The sequence below is a fragment of the Gracilinanus agilis genome, chromosome 2 (genome assembly GCF_016433145.1).
Source record: "Gracilinanus agilis isolate LMUSP501 chromosome 2, AgileGrace, whole genome shotgun sequence".
Taxonomy (NCBI): Eukaryota; Metazoa; Chordata; class Mammalia; order Didelphimorphia; family Didelphidae; genus Gracilinanus; species Gracilinanus agilis.
In genome coordinates, this window is record NC_058131.1 from 84,893,883 (window position 1) to 84,906,858 (window position 12,976).

General features: G+C 38.6%; 1 protein-coding gene across 1 annotated transcript in view; it reads right to left on the minus strand.

The window, feature by feature from the left end:
• The window catches only part of CDKL4 (cyclin dependent kinase like 4), a 47,250-nt gene extending 35,023 nt beyond the window's left edge, over window positions 1-12,227 (minus strand). The window contains exons 1-5 of the mRNA XM_044660633.1: window positions 12,045-12,227; window positions 11,087-11,208; window positions 7,961-8,033; window positions 2,973-3,063; window positions 2,221-2,418 (exon numbers count right to left, since the gene is read on the minus strand). Coding sequence (XP_044516568.1) covers window positions 2,221-2,418; window positions 2,973-3,063; window positions 7,961-8,033; window positions 11,087-11,208; window positions 12,045-12,212 — 652 coding nt within the window. The 5' untranslated portion in view covers window positions 12,213-12,227. The remainder of the gene's footprint in view (window positions 1-2,220; window positions 2,419-2,972; window positions 3,064-7,960; window positions 8,034-11,086; window positions 11,209-12,044) is intronic.
• Window positions 12,228-12,976: the final 749 nt, after the last annotated feature.

The window sequence follows — 12,976 nt, forward strand, 5'->3', positions numbered from 1 at the left end:
ATTTATGGTAAAGATGCTACCTACATTCAGAGGAAGAACTGCAGGAGAGGAAACATATAAGAAAAGCAACTGTTTGAACGCATGGGTCAGGGTGGACATGATTGGGGATGTGGACTCGAAACTACCACACCAATGCAACCACCAACAATTTGGAAATAGGTCTTGATCAAGGACACATGACAAAACCAGTGGAAATGTGCATCTGACATGGGTGGGGGGAGAGCAGGGGGTGAAAGGGAAAGTAGGAGCATGAATCATGTAACCATGTTAAAAATGATTATTAATAAATATTTAAATTAAAAAAAACATTTTTATATCACCTTCATATCTGAATAGATTAATCCTTTCTCTACTATCCAGCCAGCCCTCATAACAAAGAACAAAAAAGAGGGGGGGAAAAACGATTCAGCAATACTAACCAATACATTAGGCATCTCTGACAGTGTATGTAATGTTCTTTACCCATAGTCCCCCACATCAAAGGGAAGGAGACAGGGCAGCTAGGTGGCACAGTGGATAGAATACTAGATCTAGAATCAGAAAGACCTGGGTTCAAATCTGGCCTCAGATGCTTCCTAGCTATGTGACCCTGGACAAGTCACTTAATCCCCTTTGCTCAGCCCTTGCCCTTCTGCCTCAGAGTTGTTACTAAGACAGAAAATAAAAAAAGAGAGATGTTTTCTCAACTTTGGGGGAGTCAAGATCAATTATTATAAATATATCGTATTCAATTTTATTTATTTATTCTTTCCATTTACACTACTATAATCACTATGTACTATTTTCTCTAATGTGTAATTTAAAATCTCAGAGATATACCTGTGAGATGTTAAAATGATGGAGAGGCAGGATATAAACCCAGGACTTCCTGGGTGCAAGACCAGCCTTCTGGCTACAAAAGATGGTGCCCTGGGTAAACCACTGGGCTTGGAGTTAGGAAGTCCCAAGTTCAAATACTTCAGATGCTCACCAGCTGTGTAATCCTGGCCAAGTCACTTAACCTCTAATTCTTCAACAATGTAAACAACAAAACTAAACAATAAACTGCCTTTTCCTCAACTGTAAAAATGGAGACAATAATGGCGCCCACCTTACAGGCTAATTGTGAGGATAAAAGGGATTAAAAGTACTTAGCAGAACACCTAAGCATCTAGTAGCATTCACTCCCACTGTGCCATACTATTTCTCATATAGAAAATACCCAGGAGTGGGTTGTAAAACCAGCTCACCAAAAAAATGTACACAGGACACACTTTTATTTTATTTGCATGATTAACATTTTCTCCATCACTCAAGTTTAGACAATCAACAAACAATAAATCAAGCTCAGACTTGTAGCATTTGCTCATTTCAGCTCAGGCTGAAAATTTCACAATTATGTTTGATGTTATTATGCCTGAAAACCACTTAGTTTCTTCTGTTGCAGCAGGGTCTTAATTGAAAGGTATTGCCAAGGGTGTGCTGAAATCAGCTTGAATAGGCCCTCAAGCCTCCCAAAAAGCAATATGGGATTCATCAGTGGGGCGCACATGATAGTTAAAACCATGTACTTTCTATATATGATGCAAATCTCCAATGAGCTATAGTCTGATTCATAGTTATTGTTTTAGAAGCCAGGGACGACTATGGAGCTAGGAATACACAGATGAAAAACCTCTAGGGCAATGGGGGTGCAGGGAAGCTCTTTAATTTAGAGGCCAGAGTCTGCTGACCAGTCGAATGTTTCTTGCTTAGATCGTGTTCTAGCTAGCTGATTTGTCTCCATGCTCCTTTCTTAAAAGATACGGGAAGTATCTGCATAGTAAGGTCTGTGACTAATTTTTACCTGAAACGTGATCTGGAAATTCCTCTGAGAGAAGAATTATGACTTTACATCTGAGAAGAGTCAGTTTAGGTTCTGGCTATAACCCAGAACAGTTGTGCTCAATAGCTGTACACTTGGAAGCAAAATAAGCTTTTTTATTCCCTTCATTTTTTTAAAAACCCTTTCCTTTCCATCTTAGAAACAATACTATGCATTGGTTGTAAGGCAGAAGAGCAGTAAAGACTAGGCAGTAGGGTTTTAAGTGACTTGCCCAGGGTCATATAACTAACTAGGAAGTATTTGAGGTCATATTTGAACCCAGGACCTCCCATCTCCAGGCCTGGGCACTGAGCCACCTAACTGTTGCCCTTATTTTTTTTTTATAGCATTTGAAAGTCCCAGAAAACCATTCATACCTAGAGTTCTTATGATCAGATAGAGTTGATCCACATCTGATTTTCCAGGCCAAAGGGGTTGTCCAGTCAGCAATTCAGCAAAAACACAGCCAACTGCCCACACATCTACTGTAGGTCCATACTGAGTATCTCCTACCAGAAGCTCAGGTGCTCGGTACCATCTTGTAGCAACATAATCAGTATAGGCATCTCCTGGACCTATAAAGGTATCAAATGCAAATTCATAATGAAATTTGAAGTAAACAGCTTTGTTAACCATGCTCTCATAATGGTTTTCTTTTAAACCCTTGCCTTCTGTCTTAGAATCAATACTGAATCTCGGTTCTACAGCAAAAGAGCAGTAAGGGGGTTAAGTGACTTGCCCAGGGTCACACAGCTAGAAAGTATCTGAGATCAGATTTGAACCCAGGACTTCCCATCTTTGGGCATGGTTCTCAATCCACTGGGCCACCCAGCTTCCCCCTAAAATTCTATTTATTGATCTGCCAGACTGCCGTTCATCAATGTCTCTGTCGTTGACCTATTTGTCAATTTATCCATTATGATGATGACCTAACCAATAAACTGATATAATCAGTAAACTGAAATTCTTACCCAAAGATCAGTGTCTCAAATTCATTTTAATCAGAACAGAATACATGCAGAGCAACCTATCTATCCCTATGTGTACGTATTTATATCTGTATCTCTCTAGTATCTCACCTGACAACATACCAAATAGGGAAATTTAATGTAAAGATGTCGCTACTTACTCAGAAGCCGAGCGAATCCAAAATCACAGATCTTGATCATTCCTTGCTTTGTTATCAGGATGTTTTCAGGTTTAACATCTCTGTGAATACACTGTAAGAAGAGATCTCGTTATCCCATGAACTCCAGCAAAAGGAAGACTTGGCAAATATCAGCTGAGGATTTCTAATAATGAAGGAGCCAATCCCAATGGAGAAAAAACTCCAACTGCAATGAAGCCCTCATCCTTTGTAGTAAAGAAATACAACCCTGGTGATTCTGTCCTTGCTAACAAGAAGGAAAAAACCCCAGACACTTGTGGGTTGTTGGAGACAACAGTTATCTTTGGAAGAGGCAGTTATACAGAGTGAGCCCAGAGCTTTGTTATTAAGAAATGATCATTGAACTATTTGTTTTTATTCTTAACAAGTTTACTGACGTGTATGATACAATGTGATTTGCTGATAACCAAATGTTTACCTACCTGGATGAGTCCTTGAACACTAAAAGGGAACTTCTTCAGCACTGAAGCCAGCCTGAATACAGTACATGTTTCTGATTTGGGCAAAGTGATTTGGGAAAAGATCTGTATCACAACCAAAAAAATATGCTGATGCCACCAAACTCAGTAGCCATTTGGTCTTCTCCTGCTTCCTTACCAGCCCTTATGCCAATCTATCAATTAATCAATCAATCAAAATTTTTCAAGCATCTATTTTGTGCCAGGCATTGTGCTAAGTGCTAGAGACACACCAAAAAAGCTAAAAGACTCCTTGCTCTTGAGGAACTTATAATCTAGTGGATAAAACAACCAGAAGAGCAAAAGGAGAAATCTCCTATAGCAACTAGGAATTTATCCTAGGAAATGGACCCCACTTTCTTTTCCTATTATAGGGTCCATTTTCTGAAGAGCAGCTATTTGCTTCGTAATAATTGCCCTCACCTTTTACTGGATAAGCAAGAATCAATCAGTAAGTGGGCTCAGTGGATAGAGAGTCAAGCCTAAACAGGAGGTTTGGGGTTCAAATTTGGTCTCAGATACTTCCCAGCTGTGTGGCCTTAGATAAGTCATTTAATTCCAATTGCCTAGCCCCTTACTGCTCTTCTGCCTTGGAATAAGACAGAAGGTAAAGATTTTTTTAAGTTAATCAGTATTTAGTGAATAACCACTGCATGCAAGAAACCAGTCCAAGTCTTGCCTTTAAATTACTTTTCTGTTTTATTCATCTATCCATTTATTCATTCATTCTTTCATCATTCAAAAAACATTAAGCATCTATAAGGCACCATGTTAAGTATGGAAAACAAGAGCCACATATACAAGTATAACAAAAACCCTTGCATTAGTATATATAATTTTCAAAGCACTATCACAAACATTATCTTATTTGAGTTTTGTAACAGCCCTTAGAGGTATATGCTATAGTTGTGGCCACTGAGAAAAGTTTATGGTATAAATTATTCAATTTATCAGAAGTTAGGCATCTTCTTATAATCATATAATTTTACTGATCTCTTTTAACTTCTAAGGGGGAAATTTTTTCTCCCAGGAAATGTTCTGCTTTTTTTCCACCCTAATAGTTATCCTAGAGTGAAAAAACAAATAATGCCCATCTCCCAAATCTTGCCATTCATTTTTGATCATAAAAATCTTGTACCAATAACAGAAGCCCTTGTTTTAACTAGACAGCAAAGACTGCCAACTTCTTTCTGACTTGAAGACCCATTGGGGAAGGAAGGAAGAAAGCCTCATATAGAAATAGTTGTAAGGAATAGAGATCATTATTCTTTTATATGCAGAAAACCCTTTTTGTTCATGAAATTTTCAGATGGATAAGTACAGAACCAGAACCTACTCAATAGCAATTACTACTATAATAATAATGATGATGACAACAACAATAATAATGGTTGCCAGCATTTATTTAGCACTTCAAGATTTGCAAAGAACTTTATAATCTCACCTGATTCTCATATCAACCCTTGTAGGTAGGTGCTATTATTATCTACATTTGACAGATGAGGAAACTGAGGCAGACAGAGGCTAAGTGTCTTGCCTAAAGTCATACAATTAGAAAGTGCTGAGGCTAGATTTGAATTCAGGTCTTCTTGATTCTAGGTCCAGTGCTCTATCCCCTGCATCACCTAGCTGCTGATTGCATGGCAGTGTCCAAATTAGAGCAATGTTATGCTTTGCACAAGTCTGAAATGAAATCTGAAAAGTCATATGCCCTCATTTGCAGCATCAGCAGGTTAAATGAATATACTTGACATCCAATTTGTTCAAAAAGATTTCCATCTCATCTTCCCCAATCTAATCTATTAGGAAAAAATTTAAAACCTATTTAAACTAGAATATGCATATATAAGCAAAATAGTGGTGTGCTTATCAGGAGTGCCAATTAATACAAGAATTTTGTTATAATTTTATTTGAAATAAACATTTTCATCCTGTCTCTATTTTTTTCTTTGCTTTGTGGATAAAATAAATGCATAGTATCAAATGATATTTTTCAAGGTCTTTTTTAAACTCTTATTTTCTATCTTAGTAAAGACTCTAAGGCAAAAGGGGAAGGGCTATGCAAAAAGGATTAAGTGACTCGTTCTAGGTCACACAGCTAGGAAGTATCTGAGACCAGATTTGAACTCTGGTGTTCCTAACTCTAGTGATGGCATTCTATCTCCTGTACCACCTAGCAGCCCCTAAGGTAAAGTCTGAAATTCCCATTCTTTTCACATTAATAGTCATCAGAGTATAGTGGGGAAACCAGTGGATTGGAATTAAGTGATCAGAGATGGGGAGAACTGTCTTCACTAGATCCTAGTTGAGTGACTTAAATAAGTCATTTTTAACTCTCAGAGCCATGTTGGTGAACCTATGGTATGTTGCCAGAGGGAGCTGCTCCCTTCCCACACTTCCTCCTTCCCCTGTCTGGGTAAGATGGGTAAGTGGGGGGCTCACATGCAGCCTTAGGGTCACAGTTTGGGCACTCGGTCTCTAAAAGGTTTGCCATCACTGTCTTAGAGCCTTCACTTCCCAAGCTGTAAAATGAGATAATGAGAGTAATTAATACTTGTATTAACTATCTCATGGGGTTGTTGTAAGAATCAAATTAGGTAATATATGAAAGGGCTTTGTAACCTTAAAGTGCCATTATAAATATATTATTATAATTATTCGTATAAATAAAAAAGATATGCTAGTTGGCATAAATACAATATAAGGCACGATATGAGGAAATGACAGAAAAGGTGAGATGGAGTGGGACTAAGATGGTGTGAGAGTGAGAGGGTTAGAGAAAGCAGGAAACAGGAGCAGTTGGACAAAACTGTAATATGTGGGCATATATGCCATTACACAAACAATGCAAACTCTCTTTATGCAGTGATTCTTCCACTTAGATTTAATTTTCCACCAGAGAACAAAAAACGCTGGGGTAAATGTAGCAAAAGCATTTTAATAAACTTTGATTTGATACAAAAGCTTTTAAAACCATTGAAGTCAAGTTATTGGAATGGTTGTAAAATCCCATTTTTTTTAACAGTATCCCAGGAACCCAAAGGAGGCATTTGGTTCATCTTTAACCCGATTCTCATTATCAAGAAACTTCCAAGGCAAACAGAAAATACTATACTTCTTACAGCCGGGGGAAGAATCTCTTTTTTGTTCACATCTCAAATAAATCACTTTGTTCCCTAGTGATGCAAAGATCTCAGGGTATTTTAGAGAAAATAGCATTAGCAGGACGTTTCCTTTCTTCTTATGCTATTCAAGTCAATATGGGTTTACGTGATCAGGTAATGACCCTCACGACTTCAGCTAGGATGAAGACACTGGAGACGTGAGGGTTGCTATGGTGTCCTCTGGCTGCTGCTGCAATCTTCATCGGGGATACTGGGTTGAATCAACAGCAGTTCTATGCTCTGAGAACAGCAGGATGGCTCACTTGGAAACAATAAAAATAAAGAGATTTCAGAACTCCTGTTCCAAGGGCTACAGCTCCTATCAATATTATAGCAGCTTATACACTACTTTTATCTAATAGATATACTTTGAATAACTAATAAAATAACTATGAAATATAGTTTATGAAAATGTACGAAATCTTACCATAGCATTGGAGTGTGAGATAACCAGAGTTCAGCAGTGATTTTCATCTTGAAGGAAGGAGGCAGGTCTGGGAAAGTATCCACTTTGAGGAGGAGGCACAAAATTAGATGTTTTCAGGCCCAGGATTAAAAAAATAAAACCAAATCTGAACAAAGGGAAGTTACTTAGAGCAAAGAAATGAAGGCAGTTTTGCTGGAAATGCTTTCTAGGTCCAAATAGTCTATCCCAACAGGATCATATGTCAGGTGAGGCAGCAGGGAAGTGTCTTAATGTTTAATGAGAAAACAGGCATGACTATGAGAATTCACAATGTTAAAAGAATAGTATAATTGTCCTTGAAACACCAACTGCATGCATACTAGACATCGGAATAGCTGTTTGAGACAGTTTAGCAGAAGTAAAAGAGGTGTTGATTCCAATCAGTGCCATCTTTTGTAGGGTAGTGTCTGAGGGTACACATTTAGGCATCAAGTAAGAGCAGAATATGGATTTTGTGAGCAAAATTTCCCATCTATCTTTGTAATATGAAAGAAAGGTTGCAGATCTGAATGGCCAAAAAATATCATTGATTTTTAAGAAAAGCTGATTTCATGACACTGACATTTGGTGCTAGATTCACTCAATTTCCCTCCAGAACCTTCAGAGATTCTAAACTATTACTCAGCATACTATGGCGCCACTTTCTAGCAGGCCCACATTGATGTTCTATTCCTGTCTTAGCATCAACTACAAAGTCTAGAAAGGTTAAAAGGAGAGCAATGTTCAGCTGCAGGAAGAATCTCCTAAACAGATTTGCTGACCTAATTTGAAAATCATCTCGGCGACCATTAACAACAATCCATTGACTATATGAAATATGTCTGTAACTAGGAAGAGGAAAGAAATTGAGAAATAACTTACATTATGTTTGTGGCAGAAACTGAGAGCCTGAAGTGTTTGCCACAAAACACTTCTGAGCATACGGTCAGCAACTCTTTAAAAAAAAGGAAAATAAGAAATAAAATCAATGAAGGGAAATGTTATTTACTAACTATTAATTAATTTCAACTGTCTATGTAAATATCCATTTTCTTAATGCTGGCCCTAAATCAGTATGAACATTCAAAAGGCAGAAAGAAGATAACCTACATATAATTCATCTGCATTTCATTTGTGAACATGGAGATCTTTTAGTGCTTTTTTTCCCATGTGCGAGGTTAGTTCCTACTTATTTCACACTTCCAGGTCTTCAACTTGGAATTAATTCAGACAACTGAGTATATGGACCAGTTTATTAACGTTACCTCTCTAAAATATAGTGCTTGAATTCAAAGAAAATAGACTTTTGTGAAGATAAATCTATAAAAAATCTATTGGGGCAGGGGGAAGGCAATCAAGAAACAATAGAAAGTGAATTTATATTGTCTTGTTATGGAAAAGCTCTTTGGACCTCTTTTGCCTTTGGAGCAGCAGCTTTTAGTAGGAATGGTGGATGTCTCCAAAAAATTCACAGAATCAGAAAATAATAAGAATTTGTTTTTAGGGCAGCTAGGTGGTACAGTAGATAGAATGCCCCTGAGCCTGAAGTCAGGAAGACTCATCTTTCTGAATTCAAATCCAGCCTCTGACACTTACTAGCTCTGTGACCCTAGCCAAGTCACTTGGTCCGATTTGCCTCAGTTTCCTCATCTGCCAAATGAGTTGGAGAAGGAAATGGCAAACCATTCCAATATCTTCACTAAGAAAACCCCGAATGGAGTCACAGAGTCAGACATGAATGAAAAACTGAATGACCACAAAAATAGTCATTAAATTCACCTTCTTCATTTTTCCTTCTCTGATGAGGAAGGAAGTTCACGGTGGCATGCCCAAAGTCACACAGTTAAGCCAAGTGTAGGATCTAGATCTCCTAAGCTAATGTTCTTACCATTATATCATACTCCCTCCTTCATTATGATTTTTATGTTAAGGTCCAATGTGAGACACTAATTATTGCCAAAGGGGCAGGAGTATGTTGGGGATAGTTGGTACCAGCTCTTGAGAGCCAACTGTTAAATTTTCAGTAAAAGCCATCTCTGAAATGACCTGCCCAGGGTCACACAGTGAGTATTTGTAAGAGGCAGAACTCGAGCTTGGGCCTTCCTTGCTTAGAGGCTAGCTCTCTTTCCATTTTGACTAGGAAATAAAGTTTTTATTCCAATAATAGACTTAAACCCCAGGGGTTTAACTTACCTGCCATTAATTTTTGTCCCCAAGAGCTTGTGTTTTTTTTTTCCCCTTCTGGAACAGAAATGTCCATTCCAGACAAAGCTCAGATGTGGAAAAAACAAAACAAACAAATGGGAAGTTTTCCCCTCCTCTAATCCCCAAGGAAGGCTTTTGCTCCCTTGTGAGATGCCTGAGTGTGTTAGACCTTCAGATTTTTTTTTCCTCCCTAAGGGACATCAGCAGGAAAATCTCTGGACTTTAAAAGCACCAGGGCAGAACCCACTCCTATGAGTTAGCACCTCCTTTAAGGATTCCAGCTGAAGGCAGAGGATGGAGCTAGAGAATAATTCTGCCACCCTTCCTGGTGGAGACCGGCAGCGATTGCAGGACCAGTGTGAGCTTAACAGTGAGGAATGCCCAGAAGAAGATGCCCATCCGGTAGACTCTCCACATCTGGCAGAGAATGCAAGCAAGATGAGATGGCGCAATTGCACTGGGAGGCAGGGACCTTAGAGGCAGTATGCTAATAAGACATCAGGTCCTGAAGTATATAGTCCAATAATGTTGGAGGTGTGAGTTTCCCCTTCATAGGTCACAAATGTTCACTACATATGTGCCTTTTTATACATTTGCCATGAGCGTTCCCCCTCTTCCTAACGATGGTTTGTTCCCTGGAGACAAAGTGCTCTGGATTTGTGGGAGGAGTTGGGATCTTTTATTACTATTTTTTCTTACTATGCTTTGCTTTGAATTAATTTCTGGCTCACTAGAAAAGAAAAATACCTTGATAGGCGCTCAAGAAATATTTTTTTGAGTGAATATACAAAAATCACCATGATTTTCAACTACTAAAAATTAGATAGGAAGGGGAAAGCTATGTGGCTCAGCAGATTGAGAGCCAAGCTCAGAGATGGGAGGTTTGGGGTTCAAATCTGGCCTAGACATTTTCTACCTGTGTGACCCTGGGAAAGTCACTTAACCCCATTGCTCAGCCCTTATCACTCTTCTGTCTTGGAACCAATACACAGCATTGATTCTAAGATGGAGGGTAAGGGTTAAAAAAAAATACACTCAAATTCATTTTTTTTAAGAGGCAGCTCATTGTACAGTGGAAAGAGCACTGAATCTGGAGTCAGGAAGAACAGTTCAAATCTTGCCTTAGACACTAGCTATGCAATGCTGGGTAAGTCATTTAATCTCTGTCTCAGTTTCCTCATCTGTAAATTGGGGATAATAATAGCACCTACCTCCCAGGATTGTTGCGACGATAAAATGGTGTAACATTTGCAAAGTGCCTGGCATATAGCAAGCACAATATAGATGTTGGTTTAAAAATTATAATTATTATTATCTTCATCATTGTCAGGAATAAGTGGGGGAGACAGGGATAATGACAATTGCAAAACATTTGTATATAGCTTTATAATTCATATGATGATTTTTTTTTCTCACAAGCAGATTGGCCTTCCTACATGTTAGGGATAGAGACAGTGGCTGGAACTGGAACTTCACTGGTGAAGAGAGTTCCTGGTAAGAAATGTTCTCTATTGTGGGAGTTGGGTATCATCTCTGCAACTTCAACTCTCAGAGAGTTGCCAAGAGGGTGCATATGCATAGGGTCACCCAGCATGTGCCAGAGAGGTGGGGCTTCCATCCAAATGTTCCTGGCTCCAAGATCAGTTCTCTTGTCCACTAGTTTTCTAGGGCTGGTTTCTCCAAGGGCTCCTTATTGTACTTGGGGGAGGTGACACAGGATGGAGAAGAGGGAAGCCATCTACAATCCATACACAAAAAGATATGGCCATGGCCCTGAAGGCTTGACGTTTCCAGGTAACTCACCCATTTGGATTTTTCTCCAGCTCATTCAAAAGTGTATGATCACAGTATTCAAAAACCAAATGCATCTTCCGCTTCCTTCGGAACACCTCAATGAGGTTCACAAGATTTGCATGCTTTAGTTGCTGAAAAAGAACCAAAATGCAGCATCTAGTGATTTATTCTGAGCAGCATTATCCTTTCATGGTGCCTACTCTGCTAAACATTCCTTGTCTCGCTTGACCCTTGAGATACAACTGCTCACACATCCTTCTCTAAATACGATTCAGAGACTCTTGGAGTCGGAAGGAATCTGAGAAGTCATCTGGGTTAATTTGCCACCTAATTTCTTCTTGTTCAGGTGCGTCTGACTCTTTGTCACCACATTTGGGGTTTTCTAGACTGGTTTGCCATTTCCTTCTCCGGTTCCTTTTACAGATGAGGAGCTGACGGAAACAGGATTAAAGTCACAGGGCTGATAAGTGTCTGAGGCTAGATTTGAATTTAGGAAGATGAGTCTTCCTGACTCCAGGCCCAGCACTGTATCCACTGGGCGTGTGTGTGTGTGTGTGTGTGTGTGTCTATTGTGGGTATCCATATGAAGATATGCCTATATATTTTGCCCACCCTGTGATTTCATTGTTTTCTGGAAATTCCCTTCGCCATACAAAGCAACATTTCATCTGTAAGTTCCAGTCTTAAAGAGCTGCCAAAGAGAAATTAAGTGATTTGCCCATGATCACAAAGCCCTGTTAGTATCAGAGTCAGAATTTGAACCTAGATCTTCTTGACTCCAAGGTATCTCTCTGCCCACTATGCCAGGATGCTTCTGTTAACCTATGAATGAAAACTACTGTTACAGTGAAAATATATGGATAATGTAAATATTTCCAAGGCTCAACAAATTCTCAATAATACACCGTGCTTGTTAACTGCATAGAAATTTTATGGCATTCCAGAATACTTAATCAGAGTTACCTACCTTCAATAAGCGTATTTCTCTTAAGGCTATCTTCTTAACAATGGGATCATCCTCAGATTCCACAAATTTTTTAATGGCCACGACTTGTCCAGAGTTTTTATTTCTGCACTTGAATACAACACCATAAGATCCCTCTCCAATCTTACCAAGTTTTTCATACTTTTCCATTATATTTGAATTATGAATTAAAGTACTATGTGTTGATGGATTTTGTTGCACCTAAAAAATTAATCATAGTGTTTTCTTTAAAATTTAGTCTTATATGACAATACATATAGATAATTTTTACATAAATCGAAGGCCTGTGTTGCCAAAAATCCTAATCTATACATTTGAAAACAGTTACAACTTTATTTTGAAGTTAAGTTTAGCCCAGTAGACTTGCACTCAAATTGCATATTTGTTTTTAATTGATAGTATGCAGTTGTTTTTATTTTTGCCATTTGAATCAGTATTGCCCAACTGAACCAGTCCTCACAAAAAGGTCCTTACCTCTTAAAAGCTCTTAACCTAAAAATTGGACACCTCCTGCACTTCCAATTTTTCTAGTTTCCATCTCTAAGGATGGTCCCTTGAGGGACTGAGAAGAAAGTGTAAGGCTGTACTAGAAAATTTAAATAATTTGCAAATCTCCAAAATCAGTGTGAATAGAGAAATGCTGATCTAAATATTTGGGGAAAAGTTGCATTCAAGGACACACACACACACACACACACACACACACACACACACACACACACAAACACCCCTCACCTAATATGCTATATATATGCTATGTAATGAAGTGGATAGAGTGAGGAAGACCTAAGTTTCACTCCTGTCTCAAACAAGATCCTGGACAAATGGCCATTGCCTGGCCTCTCCTGCCAAGATGCAGATTTGAAAATTATCTACAGTCACCAAGAGCCTGGGCAAAGTTTCCAATTGAAGAG